This window comes from Stegodyphus dumicola, chromosome 10 (assembly GCF_044657685.1).
Source record: "Stegodyphus dumicola isolate Sdum_Otavi_A_Nest chromosome 10, ASM4465768v1".
NCBI lineage: Eukaryota > Metazoa > Arthropoda > Arachnida > Araneae > Eresidae > Stegodyphus > Stegodyphus dumicola.
This window is the reverse complement of record NC_140777.1, coordinates 107,703,444-107,725,881: the sequence shown is the minus strand read 5'-3', so window position 1 is coordinate 107,725,881 and position 22,438 is coordinate 107,703,444. Positions and strand designations below refer to the sequence as shown.

The window sequence follows — 22,438 nt, the reverse complement described above, 5'->3', positions numbered from 1 at the left end:
TGAACAAAACAGTGCTTATGAATTGTATTGATAAGCGGACAATCGTTTCTCACCAATTCCTTAAAATTAGTGATTAGTTGGCAATTTTTCATTGGTATGGGGATACAAACTTAATAATATGTTCAAAATATAATTAATTTGTTCATTTGTTCAAAAATGAACAGATTAATTATATTTTGAACATATTATTAATGTTCATGAATGAGTCTCAGTCTGTGAAAGAATTACTTTTGTGTTAGCAATTTAAAAAATATTGAGTAAAGTAACATTTGTATTAATTATAAAGTTTTAAAGAATTTGTCATATTTAAATAAGAATTTAACATCATTATGTATAATTTAATAACAATTTTTAATATTTGCAGTTGCATTCACGATCTGCTTCTGCCTTTTGGAATCCCGAAGACATGGTAAATATATGAATTATTTTTCTATAATTAATTGTTGAAGATAGTTTTATTTAAAATTTTTGAGACTAACTGCGTAAAATTGAAATAATGTACACATATCAATCCGGAGTTCCACTATTTTTTTTTAAATTTATCAGTAATTTAGACTGTTTTAGAAATTTTTTGCTGTTTATTTTGCTGAAGTATTTCATACATCTCTTATAAATTTCAAAAATAATGTGTCTGTTGGGGGGGGGGAATGACTACAAAAGAAATTTTTAGTTTGTAATGACTCAAAACTTCACGATTTTCACTAGTGCTAAACAGAGAAGAATTAATAAGGAAAAATATTTGAATTATAGATTGTTTATAAGTTAACATTTAATGAAATATTTTTATATCATTAACTTAAATGATTTAGAAATTTGATATTATGAAGCGAATATTCTTTTTGAGCAGATAATGAAATATTGTTTATGAATTAAAAAACTAGTAAATGATGCATAAAGTGCATTTTAGAAATATGAAATATTTTAGGAGATCCTATTTTTTTAACATTCAAAAAATAAATTAAAAAAAAATATATACCTTCAAAAAATAAATACCATGCATGTGGTGAAAATACTGTTACATGGATTTTCTCATTATATGTTAAAAAACAGTGCATGGAGGATTAAACTTCTTTAATGCTAATTAAAATTATTATGTCACGTCACATAGCTTTCAACAATTTAAAAAAATATTAGCAATGCCTTTAATGTTGTGTGGGAGGATTGTTTCATAATTCCCTTATTATAAAATTTCTTGATAATATAGTATTTCTGCTTAAAATATAGCTTTAAAACTAGTGAAATTATGCTACGTATTCATTAAATATTTATGCTAGTTTTTCGTAGCTTACTTTTTCTTTTACTCCTACTTCTAGTTGTCTTGAAAAAGATTTTAAGTTTAATCATCATGCAGTATTTAAATCAGCACTGCCATTATCAAAGAATCTTTAATTTTCCTTTCTGATAAATTTAAATTGTAAAGTTTGTTTTTGTCTTTATGAGTTTAATTTTTTATCTGCTTAATTAATTATTATTATGCATTTTTTCAACATTATAATACTTTCCTGCATGAATATTTAACTTACATGTTAGCCTTCAAAAACTTACTGCATGGAAAATTACATAAGATGATCACTCATTTTTGTCTTCAGTAGGCATATCAGCTTAGGAACTGTAATTATTTGTGATGTTCAATACAATTATGCATTTATGTTCTCAGAAACACTAGTGACTTTCACTGTTGTGTCTGAGGAGGATTTGCTGTATTTCTTTCCATTTCTCTAATGCTTCTAAATTGGGATTTTAATTATTATTAGTGATTTCAGTTTAAATTTGTTCCTAAACAGTTGCAAGATTTTAATTATTTTTTGGTAATTTAAACAGAACACCCAGAAAATTTAAATCAACAATGCCAGTTCAAAAAATTTAATCATCAATATATTATTTTCTGTTAAAACTGTATTTTGTGCTGGTGATATTTCAATTTAAAATAATCTTAGAATTGTAATAGCTTACTGCATGCATGCTAAATTTCCATAGAAACTTAACTGGTAATATTTTTCTGAAAATCAAGAATTATGAGGAATTTTTTTTTTAAGTAAGGGCGGTTTGAAACTAAAAAACCAAATGAAGGAAAATTTTCAAAAACCAAATTTATTTTCATCACCATATAATCTGTGGTCACAGATGGGCAACTGGAGAGGGACTTGTCAGGAACATTGTTGCAACCAGCTGTGAAGTTTCTGACTCGCTTACGCACTTTGCCTTCGCTCATGGCAGTCAATCTGTAAACTTCAAAATCTGCCTGTAAATGTCTCCACTGATTGAACTTCACATGGGACAGGTGATTCGAACATTTTAAAGATGCAGAACAGACCCTATAGGTTACCTACACAGCTGCAACCGAGCATAGGTGTTTCCAAGGAATGCTATAACATGACCAAGTACTCGTTACCACCCACACAAGATGTATTAATGTATATAACAAAAGGGCCCTTACTTACAAAACATGCTATGTATCAGAAGAATTTAGAGTAAAATTACGAAATAGGATAATAGAAATTTATTGGCTGATAGGAAATACATTTCTAAAACATTATAAATTATACAAAAATATTAATTGAAAAGGGTTAAAAAAATTATTATTGTAAAATAAGGAAAATTCTGAAAAAATTTAGCAAAATGCCACTTTGCTCCCCAGTTCATCCTCATTAAAGGATTTAGACTGTACTCATTCCAGTTATGGCGTTCAAAAGATTTCCATATTGTTATTTTTTGTCACTACCTCCCCGTACTTTGTGCGCCTTCTGTCTTCCATGGATGTGGTAGCTGTTCCTAAGGCTCTTTCTCTGGAATTGAACCGTGATTGCCCATCATCCATTGCAACCATGGTAGGCACGTAACCTAGCATTCGCAGCCGATAAGGCAGACTCTTGAAAGATACATCACCAGGATAAGACTATGCAATCAGACAAAGCTACAGAGTTGCCATATGGTACGGACATGAGGTCCAATTGGTTTTGGATTAAATTTATTGTTTTATTCCATTAGCTTAACATTCCTTAATAGATTAAAAAATATTTTAAATTTAACTTTTGATATTTTATTTCCTACTGTCACTCATTTTTTCTCCCCCCTAGGTATTGCAAGACGTATATGCTCGTAGAATATCCGACGTGATATTGTGCAATTCGTTAGCAAATGAGAATTGCTGTGCCAATTATGTAAGTGAAAGTCATTCATGAAAAGCTAATGATACATTTTCAACATTTCAACAACTGCAATACAAAGGTCTCTGCAATAGAATATATGGTTTAGAAGAATGTGGTTACTTACAAGTACCATCTCCAGATATGGCAAGTTTCATCCCATATGGACAAAACAGTAACCACTCTGCATATAGACAACATTCTTCATCGTCATCATCAATAGAAGATGATTTATTATCAGAAGATTCATCATTAGCAGATATAAAAAGAAGCATAAGTATCATTAGTAAACCTTCATCGTCGATAGATAGTTTATCATCAGAAGTTTCATCAGCAGGTATGAAAAGAAGTATAAGTATCATTAGTAAGTCATCATCATCGATAGAAGATAATTTATCATCAGAAGATTCACTATCAGCAGGTGTAAAAAGTAGTATAAGTATCATTAGTAAATCATCATCAACAGAAGATAATTTATCAGCAGCAGGTATGAAAAGAAGTATAAGTATCATTAGTAAGGAATATTTAAACAGAAGTAAGTATTTTTCTTTATCTTCTTCTTAAACAGACAACTGTCATAATATGACTTATGAAACAGAAAACTGTTTAATTAAAATTCATAATTTCCTTTTTTCTGCTGCATCTTATCTGCAGTAGGAATTTAATCTGTGATCAGGATTGTCTCATGAAATATATATAGCGTCCATAAAAATCCCTATGCAACTTTTATTTTTGTAACTGTTGTTCTTAGACATATACTTTTAGTTAAAAAAAAAAAAAAAAAAAAGCTTTAAATGATTTAGGACATTGCATTTTTAAATTAAAAACGTCTAAATTGTAATAATTACAAAATCTAAATTTTTATCCTGCCTTCTCCCTTGTCTTTATAACTAGCTATATTTAATAAAAGTCTATTCATTCTAAAAATAAAGAAGTGTGTAGATCATTTACAAACTAAAGAGTGAAATATTTGATTTTGTATGTGACTGAAAATAAAATACTAGTTTAGAAAAATTATTGATTTAATAAGTGACTATGCAGACTATCATGAAATATTTTGAACAATGTAAAAATTTTTCTAAAAAGAGGATTTTATTCACAGAATTTTGCACATTACAGAGTTATGAAGTGTTCTAGAAAAATTATGCATTGACTTGAATTATAACTTTATTTGCATGATATTACAAGTAAAAAATTTCAATTTTGTATGGCGTTAGATTGTGATTATAAAGTAAAGTACTGTATGGGACTGTTAACACATTTTTAATGTTTAAAAACTTACTAATTGCTTGTGGAAGAACAATAAATGTCATAAGCCAGTAAATTACAAAGGAATATTACTAAATATTAATAAGAGAAAGAGGGGTAAACATCAAATTACTTAACAAATTTTTAACTAACCTCTCAAAGGACAGCAAAAAAGGGTGCTATTCCGTTTTGAGGACCGTAAAAAATTTGCAGCGAAAATGTATGTGCAAAAGCGCCAAATCTAGCGTACGCGCTGATTTCAGATTGTGTAAGTTTATATAGTTCTATATTTCTTAAGACAGCATTGAAATACTAGTTTAATTTTTAGATCCTTTTTTGATATCCTATGGATTTAACAATTTGGGAATTGCCCATGACGAAAAGTCTGCAATAGAATTTTGGGTAAAGAGCAGAATCACCCACTGCTTGACGCGTTTTTAAGAATTGTACATACTCGGTATCCATGTATACATCGACCTATTTTCACTTAAAAACAAATTCCAGAATTGCAAAAAAATCGCACTGCGCACACCCTTGACTTTATGTATGTACACATTGACCTATTTTCACCTAAAATGTAAAAGAAAATTGACAAAAATCCAATCGTTTTCACCCTTGTAAAACGCGTCAAACAAATAAGTGGGCGATTCAGCCCTTTACCGAGAATATTTTCATAGAAAAAGAAAATTATGTTTGAACAACCAACGGGATGAAATTATCGATAACTGGTAGCGAAATAGCGATGCAGACATCCATTCTGTTATGTTTAGCAATTTTTATATAATTTATAATAATGATCTGACATGGTTATTTACACTTATGCTTCCATTCAGTCATGTTTAGCCTTTTTTATATAAATTATAATAATAATATAGTATTATATGAAATTAACCTTTCACCTAAATTAAAACATCAATCTTAAATAGTTACTTACTATTATACTTCCTTTCTTGCATTAGCGTTGCCGCAATTTTTTTTGGCAGCACTGGCATCAACAATAGTTTGGCGATATTTTACGGCCCTCAAAACCGAATAGTACCCAAAAAAAAGGTAGCAAAATCTTAAATTTTGAAATGAAATTTTTGTCATATGGGAGTCAAACTCTTTATGTTTTATTTTTATAGCAAGTATAAACTTTTATGAAATATGACTATAAAAATGGGGGGGGGTATAAAATATAGGCTTTTGTAATTAAAAAAAAATTGATGTTTTGAATTTTTTAAAATGCCAAAATATGAATATGTGTATTACAGTCAAAAGTCTAATCCAGACCTTAAAGCTACAAACTTTCTGCGCATATGCGTCTACGCATGAGCATAATACGTTTACGCTTGTGCATAATACGTTTACGCATATTTTTATTTTATTCGGCTTATAATTCTGTACCAAATTTAGTATTTCATCTCGATGTACTCCGTCTTTAATATGATTTAAATCAAATTCCTCGTCATTATAAATAACACGAATACACGTCAAATAGTTTTCTGGTTGCAATTTTCTAATTTCGACTATGCGTAATGTATGCTTTATGCATGTGCGCATTGAAAGAAATGTTTAATAAAATAAACAAATAAATATAAAGCTCTCCCCCCCCCCCGAAGTCCTGACGAGTCCGGATTAAAGACTTTTCTCTGTATTTAAAATATTTTTGTATTTGGAAGTATATGTTTACGACTAACAACTGCCAAAAATAGAATTTGCATAAGGACTACAGGACATGGTGTATATTATTTTTATTGTGTGAATATCAAAGTGTGAGGCATTTTTCTACAATAAGGTAATTTTCAGGATACTCTGCATTCTCTATTCAATTTCCCAAGATTTAGGTTGCTTCATTTTTCTTTAGCTTCATTTACTTATTAAGTTAGAACATATTGGTAGCATATATTGATATCTACAAATAATATAAGGAATGGAACTAACTTGTAAATGAATAGATAAATGCAAATTAAGCTTTCACGTATACATTATTTATTTATGATAAATTTTTCATCCAAGAAAAGACCAGTTGGAGGTTCAGGAAGCACTATGCTGGAATTGTGGAAGTTTATCAAATAGTATAATTTTTGTACAATGCAACATTCCATCTGCAGTAATTCAGCAGCAGGGTTTTTAAAAATAATTTTGTGTTTGCTGTCCAAAAGTTGAGGAAACAAATGGTTTTTAGGCTATGATTCTTAAGGCAAGCAAAATATAAATGTACACAAAGCAAGCAAAATTTAGCACAAATTTTACAGTAATTTATGGTGTTTTTCAGTGTTTCTACACTTTGTTTTTCTGAATATTTTATAATGGGTAGTCCTGTTGAGATTTTATAAGTGATGAAAAGACAACAAAAGAAATTTGTAAGCATAACTGAAAAAAATGAATAAATATGGATTATGCCAACTATTAACCTCAGTCTAAGCTTGATACCTTTCTGTCCATCAAGCTATCATGCTGTTCATTTTGGGAGCAAAGCCCATAAATATTGTAATTCCTACTACAGTTTACTTAACAATAGTCTAGAGATTAGCCATCTTCTTTCTTCTTCATTGATTCCTCAAGAATGAGATCTGAATCATTTAGATTGAAGCTGATGATCAACCAATATCTGGTGATCACTAATATCTCTTGCCTTCAAGTTACGAGTTGACTATAGCAGCTCTGTGCAGTGAAGGTTTATCTACATTAAAACAGATATGTATTATCTCATCGACCATGAAAGCTGATTAATCTTGAACACTGAGAATTAGCGGGCATACTTTCAAAGTCCAAAGTTGTTGGCCATATTCAGATGACCACATCAATATACTAATGCACATTTTTGTTTGGGAGGGGAATAGGATCCCATAACTTTGAAAATATCCTCTGCCTGCTGTTCTGTAGAAGAAAAGTCCGAAATTTTAATAGCTTTTTCCAAATACGAGAAAATCCTTGTTCATAAAAACAAAAAGTGGCTTATCAAGAATTGACTGACGTTACTTTAAACAAAAGTGCAGGTATGAATGTATTGGTATGCTTATCCTTAACTATAGCTAAATTACATTGCTTGGTGACAGTTTCATGGTTGATGAGATAATATGTAAATTCTAAACAAATAAATTACGTGTAAAGATTTTATCTTGATATGTCAGAGATGCACTATCAAATAGTGAAAGTACTGGCACCTTAGAAATTCCTGCCCAAAATAGGCTACTGCCTTCTTTGCAAATGCAACTTTCAAGAAGTCTGATTAACTGTATTGTGTTCTTTCTACTTTCCTTATCCTATCATAACATGACATGAGTCACAGTGTGAACATTTTTTTAAGTGACATATATGCATTATTGAACTCCATTGTTTAATATGTAAAAATAATGTGTAATACTTTAAGCTAATCAAAGAAGAGTCACAAGAGGTATTTTGGTAGACAGTCATGTGAAACTCATCTGATATTGGAAGTATATAATTATCTTTTTTTAGTTGCAAAATAATTGGCACCAAGACAAGACAGAGATGTAATTTTCTTTTTGACTGAGAGGGCCATAAAGTGATCAGAAGAGCTTATAGCTAGTAGACAACATAATAGTGCTTTTCTTGAAATTGAAGATTTTCTAAAGAATTAATTCTGCATCCTGTTGATGAAGCTGTAACAAAATTGTTCCCATCTTGGCCCATTTTGTTTACCTTCTACATGTATTTTCACGTAGCTAACTAACTACCTGTCATCTTAATGAATCAAGTGGATGATTTCTCTGAGACATTGTGGACAAAATTTCAAATGCAAAGTTTAAATATCTTTTGAAGTTTTCCTAAAATCAAAATGTTTATGCACACGATAATTACTGGAATTCTACAATTTTGAAGTAAAACAGATATTAAAAAAATAATACAATAGTATTTTCCAGTTGAATATTTTTTCTCAATGTTTATTACAGTACAAAGTCCATAATCCAGACTCGTCGGGACTTCGGCGATTCCGGATTAGGGGTTTTTCCAGATTTTAGATCATCAATTTAAATCTGGTAAGATGGCATGCAGAAATTATACAATTAAAATATGAAACCATAATTTATGAAATAAAGAGCAATTATGATTTAAAGGGTATCACAATTTACCAAAAAAAAAAAAAAAAAAAACTTAATATTTATTTGTTTACTTTATTAAACATTCATCACTTTGTCATGATCGTAACTTTTAGCATAACGAACCCTTTTTCTGTTAGTCATCGCAAGTGGGGTGTCAGAATCTACAAAATATTCGAAAAGTTCCTTTTTCTTTCTGCTTACGTCATATACAGTTGACTTTCCAATGTTATACTCCTCACATAATTTTGAGATGGATATGCATATAATTTTGAGACTATCCATTTTTTTGCAGCAGTTCCACTTTTTGTTTGATGGACATCCATGTTTTTTGCTTTGTAGATCCTTTGGCAGCTACAGAATTTGAAACTCTTTTTGACATAACTGAAAGTTCAAGCTTACTTTTCATAAAATTGCTCTAACAATCTGCAAAAAATAATAAGCCAGATCTAATTAGAAGATTAAGGAACAGTGCAATATCTGCAACATTAACTAAAATGCTTTAGATAATTTTAGCCTAGCTTATACCGTCCGTTATGCATTAAACGCAAAATGCGCATGCATAAACGCATTATACATTTATGGATGTGCGTAAAGTTTGTAGCTTTGAGGTCCAGATTATAGATCATTCCGGATTATGGACGTCCGGATTAGAGACTTTGTACTGTATAGCCGTATAATTAACTATATTTCATACTATTCTCTTTCTTTCGAATGCTACGAAGAAACACTATCTTTACTATAACTTTTAGGGGACAGTGTATTGAACATTCAGTTTAAAAGAACTTGCTTGTCATTAGCTGTTTTTTAAAATTAATGCTTTCAGTGATGCCTTTTCTGCTTTAGATATTACGAATTTCTGCTTGTCTACTGCATCCGTCCATTGCTTCAATAGTTTTTGGTCATCATATCGGGTAAGATTTTTTGCCCAATATGCTTAAAAGTTGTCAATAATCAGTAAATGGTTTTTAAATAAAATAGCTGCTGAAGAAATTAAAAAGTTTTCTTTAAAAAATTATCATTATTTGGTGAAAATTAAACTTGATTTTAAAATTAAATGTGTTTTTATTTTAGAATCTCGGTGCTCTAATCCTTCACAAGAACTGTATACAAATGTACATTTTACACCTGAGAGATGCAAGGAAAATGCTATTGGTTTGAAGGATAAATCTCTTGATATCAGGTTTGTTTTTGATTATAATTTTAATTGCTTTTTTTTTTCCCCCTTCTGATTTTTAACTGGAATTATATCTTACAAAAAAATTTATGCACTTCTTTATAATTAAATGTATAAAAGAATGATGGCATGTACGTTTTGTTAACTGAACTGAGATAATTTTTCTTGGTAGTTTCTCAACTGTGTTTTCATGTTACATAGTAGAGGTGACTAAACTTCATGCCATTATGAGCCACATATAGAAATCTAGTCTATAATTTTTTAGTCATCTGGACTAGATAGACTAGATTTGTGTATTATTTTAAAAGCAGTGAAGTAGTGTAAGTGAAAGAAATGCTTTAAGGAATTTAACTGCGATATTACATTTTATAATTAATGCAGTTATTTAGTAAAAGTTACAAATTCCTGTATTACCTCTTCAAATCTGAATGAATACCAGGTTTAGGGTTTCTAGCTGTTATTCTTTGTTTAATTAATTGTTGTTGTCATTTAATCAATATTTCAAAAGAAAAAATGAATTTTAAAACTGCGTCTCTGAAATTTTAAGATTCCATTTTTGATGTACATTAGCACTGTGCAGCGAAATTTGTTATATGTGGTATAGTTTCAAAACAAAATTTTTATTGTATAAATGAATACATTAAAGAGCAAAATGAAAAGGGATTTCATATTAAAATATTGCATTACAATCAGTTATGGTTAGCACAAAATATGTTAAATGTGATGCTTGTAATGTTAATGGCATTATTAAAATTCACAGGTGTAGACAAGTTATTATGAAATATTTGTATAGCTAAAGATATTCATTTTGAATAGATTATACAGTCTACTTTTCTCATCTACTATAATTGCTTAAGCATTAATAGTTTGGCATTATTCTTTCTAAAACATTATAAGGTATACACTTAATAGTTGTTTCAATTCTGTGTATTGAAAGAGCGGGGAAGGGTATTCTAGCCCTGTTAAATGAATGTGATTTTTGCAGAAATGTAGTCCTTAACTTCTTTTTGGTATTTTTAGAACTGTAGAATTCTCTATTTCATCTATTTATTGAAATAAAATCTTCCACACTATAAGTATGCTATTTATTTAAACATTATAACTATTAAAAAAATTCTTTCAATTAAGTTATTCTTTTATTGGCTACTTGTTCCCCCCCCTTTTTTTGTTTTTTTGTTTGTTATCATTAAACTAGTATATGAGTATTTATCTAAACTATATTTCCTGCCCACTGTACAGGTTTTATTGGGAGACTCCTGGTTTTTCATCACATCTCCCGATGAATCATGAATCTTCTAGTTTTTAATTTTTAGCTTTTACTAAGGATGGAATTTATTCAATTAATGAAACTTAAATTCTGCAAATTTCATTCTCCCATCCTTAGTGATTTTCAGTATAATTTTTCTTATTCAATTCTATTCGATCTGAATTATCTTAATCTTGTAGACATGTGTAGATTGTTATATGGAGATTCAACTATTGTTTAAGCTGTGAATATTTGTGTTTAATTTTTTTATTTCAATATATGGTATATTAACAAGTTTATCTTCACAACAGCATGTACATTCATTATTAGCCCATAAGGGCTATTAATTTTGTTTTGGCATTTTACGTTGAAAACTTAAATGTCCGTTTCACTTTTCAAATTGTTGCCACAAAATATTATCGCCTTGTGTTATGTTTAAAGACATTAAATATTGAAGAATCTCCATAAATGTATTTATGTTTCTCTCATTGTGATAAAACAATGATGCCTAGAGCCATCAAATTTTGAATAACGTAATCCTCCACCGAGTATGGACATCTAGAAGCCCAAATTTGCAATTTGTTTTATTATAAATTTCATAATTTGTAACACTTTGACGAATTTTTGATTACCAAACTCAACGATTTCAAAGTGAGCAAAGTTCCTGTATGGGGGGACATATTTTTATCTCCAGCACACAAGACTGTGAGACTCTGTATCGGAAATTCTAAACATATGCTCTTTTAAAATTATTTTGCGATACTGCTGTTAAATTGAATTTTATGGTTGTGTGAAGAACACGATATTTAATAAAAGTTAAAAAAAAAGGCCCTTGTAGGCATAAAATAAAATCTGAAAACTTTCAGATTTTTTTAGATTAGAGCTTTCAATCCTTACTGAGGATTTTCTAACATGAAAGTGTAAGAAAATTACAATATAAAATTAACCCCAAAATGTAAAATTTAAGGTTTTCTATTAAATATTAATATATATTTTATGTCAAAAGTTTATTATAAATAGTTGAATAACTGGAATTGGGCAAATTGAAGTTAATTTATTAATGAATAAAGAATAAAGCAAATTTAAGTTAATTTTGAATTCTTTCAAATGATGCTGCCTCATAGCTTGTTGACCTCCTGAAGATTTTTTTTTTTTTTTTTTTTTAATAATATTGTTGACAGCTGTGACATTTGTATTTTCTAGGAAGTCTACTTCTTTTCTATTACTGTGTTTTGAAAATAAAATAAAATATATATTTAGTTATTGCATTTTGGTAGATGCCTAATCTGTATTCAAATGCCTTGTATATAATCTGCGGAAGACTAAAAACATAAACAAGGACAGCATTTTTTGCTTTTAAGCAGCACTTAGTATAGTTTGATACATTAAATATGTAGTGTGTGGTAAAGATTATTTAGTTATTATAAATTTCATTTTAGTAACTGGAAACTGTTTTATAATTTAAAGGATATCATATTATGATTAAAATTAAACATACATGTAATAAGTAATTAAAAAGTGTATATATAGTTTATTTTAGTTGTTTTCAATAAAATCAGTTTAAAATGGATAAAATTTTTTTGAATGTTTTTTTTACTGAAAGTTCAAACCATTTTTCATTTAGGAGAAGCAAATGTGAAGGATGCTGTGCAGCTGATAAAACTTCATTCAATTCAATTAAAAAAGAATCTAAGGAAATCAAGAAGTTTTTGCCTAGTTATAGATTTTTTGACCTCATGTGTTTTAAGTCAGATTCAGGTTTTGTTGATGCACATTGTCATCTAGACTTCCTTTTTCAAAGACTAAATTTTAAAGGAACATTCTCAGAATACCAGAAGAATCTTAAAAGCACATTTCCTGAATGCTTCCAAGGGTGCATTGCAGTATTTTGCAATCCATTTACATTTGCAAAGGTATTTTCTTTTTCATTTTTTTTAAAAAACTTTCTATGTGTGTTTTCATATTGATAAAAGATTTATGATTTAAACTATATATATATCTATATTTTTTTAGAAATCAATCTGGCAGAAATATATTGTTGAAGAAAATGTTTGGGGATCATTTGGTTGTCATCCTAATGAATCAGGAAATTATAATAATGAAATAGAAGAAACTCTCTTGGAAGCTCTGAAACATTCTAAAGTTCGAGCTTTGGGAGAAATCGGATTGGATTATTCTAACAAGTAATTTTTTCATAAAACTTTTTAGCATTTTTCTTGTGAATATGAGTCACAGTATATTCTATTGCAAAAAATATATAGGTATCCCCCAAATGCTAGGAGAAAGAAAAACTACTATCATGAAACTTCGAAGAAAATCATGTGGTAGATAGTCACATCTTGTTTGATGGCCATGTGCCACTTGACAACAAATATTGGATTAAAAGACTATCCATTCTTCCTCTACACATCTGTGCACTGATCACCAATACTGAGCGTATATATATATATATATAATTACTTCTTTACAAATATGGAATGTAAAGAAATTACACATAGTTAGAAAATTATGTCACTATCAAATACAATAAAATTATCACATTTCATAATTATGAGCTAAACTTGAGGTACTCTCTTATGCACTATCTATGAATAAGTATTTGAACACCTGCAATAGGGAAAAAAAATATTCATATTCAGTAGTTGGTAGATCTTCAATGAGTGGCAGCTACACCATCAACCCTCAAGGGGCATACACTCCATATGTCCTTGTATGAAGGTTATTTGGTATTTTGTTTCACTCAGCTTGGAGATGACATGCAAGTTCCTTCAACAATGGACTGTTGTTGCATCTCTTAGTTTGGTGATCTAACTCATCCCAGGGTTGCTCAGTAGGTTCTGAGCTGTGGGCAGGCCAGTTTATTTGGTCAACCCCCTTTTCACCATACCAATTCATGGAAGGCCTCACAGTATGACAGCTGCTTTTGTTGTCTTGAAAGTAACATGGGTCCAACCCAGAAAACTTCCGCAATGTAGGGAGTGCACTGCCATACAGAATAGTGTAGTAGGCTTCGGCATTGTGTTTACCATGAATTTGGACAAAGGGTCTCAGTCCAAACCAGGAAAAACACCCCCAGATCATAATTCCACCTCTGCCAAACTTTACTGTGGGCACAATGCATTCTGGCAGGGTACGTTCACCAGGCAGACACCAGATCTAGACTATGCCATCTGAACGGTAGAGTGTGAACCTTGATTTGTCGCCCCAGAGAACCCTTTCAACTGATCTACAGTCCACTGTTGATGTGCTTTGCACCACATTAACCAAGCAGTGCGATTGGACTTAGTAATCAAAGGCTTATGGGCGGCAGCACAACCATGAAAACGAAGCAAATGGGCTTCCTTATGAATGGTATTCATCGAAACAACACAATCAGATGCTTGTTTAAATTCCTGGAATATGTGGGCAATTGGCTTCTGAATTTCTCTGGACAGCACCCGTCTGTCCCTTTCTCCCCGTTTGACTAGTTTGTTAACTCGGGGCGCATTCCAACAATCACTGCTCACCTTCCGCTTCTAAATCACATAGGCCACTGTTAATTTCGGGTAATTAATATCGCTAGATATGCCCATTTCTATGACATCCAATGATTACACATTTCTCAAAATCAGATAACTTTTCATTTCAATGCATCTTACATGCGATTAATGCTAATGTTGTTTTCTACGCAATATGTAAAGGCGGAGGGCATGACATAGATCAGGAACACAGATATCGGCATTTGCGTGGGTGTCCAAATACTTATTGATGGGTAGAGTATTATCATTTTTAAAAATATGCAGATATAGTGTTTATATGATTTGTCAAAATTTCTTGAAATTTTAATCATCCTGTTCAGAGAATCACTCATGCAAGCAGGAAATTTCTGTTTTCATGAAATCTTAATTGAAAATGGAATTACTTTGGAATTTTGTTAGCACATTAATTTTTTTAAATTAATAATTATACGGATAAATATACTGAAAAGTTAACTTTTATGTTATGCGTAATGATCATATCATGCATTATGGTATATTTGCATAATATTGCATATAAAAGCATTTCAATATGAGGAATTTGTTGATTTCTTTAAATAGAAGAATGTTTAACATGACTTTGGTTTGATTGAAGAGCAAATTTTTGCATGTGATTTGTTTTAAAATGCTTGCTTATTTTAATGCAAAATCAGAAATGAAACTCATTATCTTAAAAATGGTAAATTTATTTCAAAATCTAAACACAATTTCCTTTTTACTTTAGATGTTACATTATATTATGTTTAATTGTTAATATTATGCTTTATTATTACACAATTTTTAATTATATGGTATTTCACCTTAATTATGAATGCTCTTAGTTAATTATTTGAATTTAATTAAATATCACTTGTCATTATTGAATTTATTATTTTAGTAGTTCTAAAAGATGGGTTTAATTTCAAAAGCTTTTTTCTTTTAAAATTTAACTAAGCCAGAGGCATATGATAGGTGAACAAAGTAATAATATAGGCTTGTAAAAAGATAGGCAGGTAAAGAAAAAATGTCTTGACTGCAAATTATCCTAGTGGCAGACTGGCCCAAAGGCAAAATGGCAAGACGATGAGTTGGTGGTGAATAATCCTATTCTCCACCAAGCAGAATTTTTGTTAAAGATAACATACTTCAAAATTGGATGTCTACAGAGATGGCTTAGCAGATTGTTATATCATTTGTGATGGCCATGTGCCACTTGACAACAAACATGAGATTGCCAATTCTTTCTTTGCACATTAGTGCAGCTATTACCAGTACCAACATTGATCAGAATTTTTGCTAAAGACAGTACGCTTCCAAATTGAATACTGTTCAAGATGATTTAATTTTTCACCAGTCCAAATGGCTCTGTCAATCATGAAATTTTGATGATTGTATTGTCAGTGGACATGATGAGTGATTGCATTTTCAATAGGCAATTCAAATAAAACTGACAAAGGCTGGGCAATAGTATTCATTGATACATACAAAATGGAAAGTACCTCTAATAAATGTTAGTGACAGCATCGATGTAGTCATGGCATTTTTTTCAACCGTATTGTCTTTTTGAGCATTTGTGTGTATGTGGTAATTTGAGCCTTTGTATTGATTACATATTGTTGCTCTGATCCATACAATATAGTTGATTTGTTATTGGAACCAACTTGCTTCTCTGCACATGTGAATTATGGAATCACCTTTTTCTGAATGAAGCAATTGTTCATAAACTATAGTGCATCTCAAAGCCATTCTTTAAAAATAATTTGCAGTATCAATGCAGAAAAGCCATTTAAAATTATCTACGAGTTTACACACTGGTTCTGTATGATCTACATCTGTGTGCTTTTTGTACTGAAATTTGAATCCTTTCCTAGCTCTTCAATTAACATTTCTGTGCAAATTTTGCTCAGTTTTGTAACTGTACTTCAGATTGTTGTGGGCACATACTTTTTTTTTTTTTTTCCCCCGCAACAGAATATTATTTGTGCATATAATTATGCACTTACTCTTCATTTCAGTACAAAATTTTATATTTTTATGTTCAAATTAGTTTTCAGTGTAATAAATAATTTTTTCCTCCCTTAGAAGTAAATATTCAACACATGTGCAGCACAAGGTTTTTAGACGACAGTTGAAGATTGCGGTTAAAAAAGGTCTACCTGTTGTTATTCATTGTAGAGAAGCTAATGAAGACTGTATGAAAATAATGCAAAACGTAAATCTGAATTTCTTATTAGTTTATAATTTTAATGTCTAATTTTACTAATCCAGTAGTATTCAAACCTTATGGCAGTATGATCCCATAAAATTGAAAAGGAGCCCAAAAAATGATTAAAATGATTTAGCGACCTCAATCAGAGCATCAACCCTTAGTTATATACCATTAATACAAACTTTTTAGGATTTTTATTCACATATAGACCCAAAATGGAATCATGGCTCATAGCTTGAATACCACTGTTGTACCATATAATAAATAAATATTTTCTAAATTACTTTATTCTATTAACAGTCATACAATGAAATAAATATTTTTAAATATCTTTTATATAGTTTATTATTACTGTGCATTAACTTTCTTAAATAACAACATAATGTTGCTCATCCTTCCATTTTATTTTACATTTTCAGTATTTCTTTACTTTTAATTAAAATCATAACTTGTATTACAAATGCATTTATCAATATTGCAAGATTGTGTAGCAGACATAAATTATTATGGTATTTATCTTTTAATTTTACAGATTTATTTTTAATACAGAATATTAAAATTTTAATAAATATACATTAAATTAAATCTACCTTTTCTTTCCTTTTTTGTGGAGAAAAGAGCTGTCATGCATAGTGGTCAGTTAAGCAGTAGTTAAAAATTACTGTACAATTTTTTTTTTAAACTTGATTGATATTAATATATTATTTAATATTCTTGTGAGAGTTAAGGTTATAAAAGACTGACCAAAACCTGAAACATGTTTTGTATTAAGCAAGCCATTTACAAAAGTTGATTTAAACATATACATGCAAGATTCGTAAAGTACTTATTTGGCATTGGATGGTTTACAATGAGCATGGTAATTTCGTTGGTACCTTCTAATTATCTGCAGCCCCACTCAGGAAAAGTTGCCAGTCATTGCCAGCTCATTTTTCACCTAGCTAAGATTGAAAGACGACAGCCATATTCAGAAATGCTGTTGCACTAAGAATTATATAAAACAACCACAATTAACAAAATTAAAAATGCAAGAAACATCAAAAAAAAAAAAAAAAACTTTCCTTTTAACCCTTATTGTTCTTCCATGTATGCAGTGATCTTTTTTAGCTTCAAAAAACATCAAAGAATTGCAGAAACACGGCTACGTATGCAACTTGGCACTGTGCATGCTGTCATTCTTCCCATATACATGGTGATCTATTTTTATGTAAATAAACCATCAGATAATTGTACTAATTTGGCTTTGCTCCATTTTTATGTACTCAAAAGAAATCAGAGAACTGCACAAATCTGGCATGAGTTCACAAATTTTAATCCACAATATCCATTTGTTTATAAAGTACAGTTTCACGGAATGTGAAATTTTGCATTCTCTACTGTTAGGCAAAAGACCATATTTATATAGAAATATAATACTTTTTTTTTTTGTTTTTGTTTTTTTGTTAGCCTGTAAACTCCACAGGCGAATTATAATTCCTTAAAAGAGGGAGGGAACACTCAGTAAAACAGAAAGAAGCATTAATGACAAAATTTGAAGGTGGATCAGCATTGTGCACTCGTTTATGCCTGGGTTACTACAAAAGTGCATTCTGGAAAAGCCATAGGTTACCTATTTTAGCGCCATAACATGCTGCCTCGTGAATACATTTCAGGGAAGTCCTCAGGATAATCAGAAAATACCATTTTGTATTACACAGTTTGCCCGATCTTATGCTAATGATTCTTTGTTTCCAAATCCATCTCTCAAACAGTGTGTGCAAACATAATATATTTTTAAGTTACATAATTTAAGGATGTCAATTTGTTTTAACTTAACAAGAAATTACTTATAAAAATTAATTCTAAGGAATTTATGAAAGGAGTTTTTTTTTTAATTAAACTTCATAATTCCCTATTTATGGAGGAATTCGGATTTTCGAACATACAGAGGATGTCTAGAAGCTACACAAGTGAACATTGAGATCATGAATAATATGTTAAAAAGTTCATGAGAAGTATGTGAGAAGAAAAATGTTATAATATTAAATATTACATAATTAAAAATATAGAACACGCTTATATCTCTGTGTTTGTAAATTTTTGGAATAAAGATCCTTGAAGTTGGATTTGTTATTTGGATAACATTATCATAGTAGTAGTGAAACTAAATTATATTTATGAATTAGAAAATTAAAAAAAAAAAAAAGTTAAAAAGTGCAAATTAAGTTTAATTTGTCTGTTCATTAATATTTTTGCTGAAATATTTTATGATGTGGCATTTATATCATAAATTTCTATTGATAACACTTTTTTAGCATATTTTATGACTTTTTAAAACAAAATTAGTTATTTTTCTTTCAAATGCAATATCTTTCTTGACTTTCTATCACTAGTTATTCTTACAGTGCATGTGAAATGTTTTTATGGTATATTTTAAATTTGAATTTAATCTGTAACATTTCCTTATGCGTGCATCTTCCAATTTTTTCTCCTTTTAGATTCTTCCCTATAGTTATCCTATTCATTTACATTGTTTTACTGATTCTTGGACATGGGCCAAGAAGTGGCTGGAAGCATTTCCTAATCTTTGCAATGGTATAACAAATATTGTTACATTTCCATCTGCAGAATCAGTACATGAAGTAGGAAGAAATATTCCTCTAAATCGTTTGCTGTTAGAAACAGATGCTCCTTATTTTGTGCCAAAAGTGGTAAGAATTTTATTGTTATTGTGATAAATTATTTGTCCTTTTTACTTCCTTATACGAAGTAAAAAGGAAGTATTATAATCGCGAAAAGCTTCAGGCAGCATATTTCAACGAAAATATCTACTTTGACCGCTTTTGAATGCAATTTACAGCAACAGACGTTATGTTTTTGCATAATATCTATAAGTTAGGACAGAATAAAAGACTCTTTTACTCCAAAAAAACTAAAAAACTGCTTTAAAATGATTTCTGAAGAGAATTTTTCGTGGTGTCTGTACGAACATATGTACGTACGTATCTCGCATAACTCAAAGACGAGTAGCCTCAGAACGTTGAAATTTTGTATATAAGACTACTATAACATGTAGATGTGCACCTCGTATTTTGGTTTCAATCGGCCGCGCCAAACGTATATAAATATATTTATAACTATATCCACTCTGTTACCCTGCTCAGTGATCTCAGTTTCTTTACTCTTATATGTTTGTAAATTGTACATTTTTTGCTTTAAAAATGATTGAATTATGTTGCTTTTATCTTCCGGTTAAAATTTTTATGCCTTTCGTAATTCTGGAAGCAATATTTGTACAATTATCAACAATTTAAAAGCTGTTTAAGTGCGGTTAAGTTTTAAATAAGATGTTGGATATATTTGTTTACATTTGAAACAGCAGAATTGTAGATTTGTTGCCAATCTAGAGACACTAAGCTTCGCAACACAAAAATAACGCCGCCTTGTATTATTGCGAATTAAATCATGCTTAATCCTTTCTGGAATTTTTTCGAGAAAATATATATTTAGGATTTACTTCGTAATTTTTAATACGGATATTTTGAGTTTTTATGTATTTTCCTTGTCGCAAAGTGAAAACTGAATTAATTGAATGAGAAATACTCAATCGTCTGTGAAAAACTGATTCTTTTTTGTTTTGGTTGCTTAATTTCTTTTATACATCGTTCTAGCTTTGTAATAGTATTTGAATAGAACATGTGGCAACGATTAGATAATTCTTTAAATGATATAAATTTTGTGCATTCTGAGTTATAATACGAACGGAATATAATACCGTTAAGTAAACCTAGTGCCAGAGTGTCGCTATGGTAAACAAAGTGAATTTTAAAGAATGCATTTATTCTATTGTGGTTTATACGAGCCAGTTTCCCTTAGAAAGTCCTCCACGAAGGCATCCCTCCCCTTAGGCAGATAGCCCTCGTGTGCTTTGCCATAATTAAAATACACACATCAGAGTATATTTACATCTGTGTGCAATTTCTTTAATAATGATTTATAAAGATTTAAAAAGAAAATGATTCTTATTTAGAATTATAATACATTTATTAGAATCTATAGTTGTTTTAAACCTTTTTATAAATTGCAGTCATATAAAATGACGATTTTCAAATTAATAATAATAACAACAGACTTCGATCTGAGATTATGATGACTGCTATTGTAAATTTAACATTTCAGCATGTAAAAGCAGTACATGAGTTGCTGATGCTGTGCTGCACTAGCTTACTCGCAGTTCTATTCTTAGTGACTAAATGGGTTGATTGCCTGTAAGTTTAGTGATTTTTACTCGTTTCTACAAAACATTTTCTACTAAGGCTTCTCAAACTGATAGCTCATTTAGAGTATCACATTGAATTACCTAATTTGATGTATACGGTTTACCAGATGTAAATTAAAAATTCCTGCTAAAGAGTTGGATTATAATTAACAAAATCCAAATATTTCTTTTTGAAATCGAGAGATTGGTTTCCAAATGCCATGCGATAATTTTATGCCTATCTTAATGTGATAGATCATGTACTCAGTTCGAAATAACTACTATTCATGGAAAACTAAATTTTAAATGCTCATTTAAATTTGCATGACATTCATTCCACTTTCCTACCTGAATTTTAACACGACTTCTCCTACAAAATTCTGAAATGTTATTTTACATCAAACCAGAACACCTTTATTTTTAAATGGTTAATATAAGTGGGTTAGAAATTTATATGAAGAATATTATGCAATTTCTATGCAATGTCAGTTTATATTTATTTTCGATTTTGTTTTACATTTATTTACACAATAGTATGTGTATTTTATTTTCATGTTTTAACAGTGCTTTGATAAGCCAAGGAATATAAAATTAGAATATCTAATCAAATATTAGTATATTTTATATCAGAATCATATCATAAATAGGACTTGAATCATACATTTATGAAGTAGATTTCAGTCAGTTTGGTGTTCCTTCTGTGGGGAACTCAAAACCTCTTAGAAACTCTTGGTTTTTGAGTCGAGAAACTCCTTTCCTCTTTTTATTTTATTATTGGATTGACAGATATGATATGAGATGTGGGAAAAGAAATATAAAATTTATTTGAGACATATTTAAAGGAGATTGCATAAGATCAAAAAGATTCGTTTGCTTTGAATCTTATCAAAATCATTCAGCCTTAATTTATTAAATAAAATTTGTCACATACTGCATTAAATACAATTTATTGCATTTATACGGTTTCCATTTTGCTAATTGTGTTTTAATATATATTCTCAGATATCCAAAGGAAGACTATTTTCTCATCTTGGTATGGCCATACATGTTGCTGCTCAAATTGCTGCTTTGAAAAACATTTCTATGGAAAAAGTTCTTCAGGCCACTTCTGCAAATACAAAAAGAATATATCGTTTGTAATAAACATAGAAATCACATTTATAGGTAGATTTTAATTGTGCATTTACGTTCTAGTATAGAACATGATTTTATTTGTATAGTTGATAAAATGTACATAAGCTAATAAATAATTTGTTGTTACTAAAAATTTATTTTCTGTGAATTATTGAAATTTGTCTAAGAATTGTCTGTTACATTTTATTTTTAGTATAGAGTTTACGTGATTCAGTTATCAATGACTGTAATTCAATAAATGTTAATCATGAGCACATTAATTGCTTAGACTTACATTATCTTTTTACTATAAGAGTTTCTGCATAAAAATTTTTTTTGGAGTAAAAAATTAAATGTATTCTTATTTCTCATACAAATGGGATTATTTTCTAAATTGTTAGAGACGTATGCATGTGCAGAATTTACAATGGAACATGAATAGAAAATGCATCCTTTGTTATAGGTATTATGACTAAACCAGTAACATAAGTCTTACAGTATGAATTATGCAAAAATATTTAT

At 29.7% G+C, this 22,438-nt stretch overlaps 1 protein-coding gene across 2 annotated transcripts in view; it reads left to right on the top strand.

Moving 5' to 3' along the window:
- LOC118179465 (3'-5' RNA nuclease TATDN2-like) overlaps positions 1-22,070 on the top strand; it is a 33,293-nt gene extending 11,223 nt beyond the window's left edge. The window contains exons 1-8 of one of the 2 annotated variants that reach the window (XM_085825370.1): positions 3,109-3,681; positions 9,287-9,354; positions 9,515-9,623; positions 12,488-12,776; positions 12,877-13,046; positions 16,440-16,569; positions 19,044-19,256; positions 21,806-22,070. In XM_085825370.1, the coding sequence (XP_085681496.1) occupies positions 12,600-12,776; positions 12,877-13,046; positions 16,440-16,569; positions 19,044-19,256; positions 21,806-21,943 (828 nt within the window). In that variant the 5' untranslated portion in view covers positions 3,109-3,681; positions 9,287-9,354; positions 9,515-9,623; positions 12,488-12,599 and the 3' untranslated portion in view covers positions 21,944-22,070. Of the gene's footprint in view, positions 1-364; positions 410-3,077; positions 3,682-9,286; positions 9,355-9,514; positions 9,624-12,487; positions 12,777-12,876; positions 13,047-16,439; positions 16,570-19,043; positions 19,257-21,805 lie in introns of those variants that run through there. The other variant, XR_015043498.1, reaches the window with a different exon arrangement.
- The last annotated feature ends 368 nt before the right edge of the window (positions 22,071-22,438 follow it).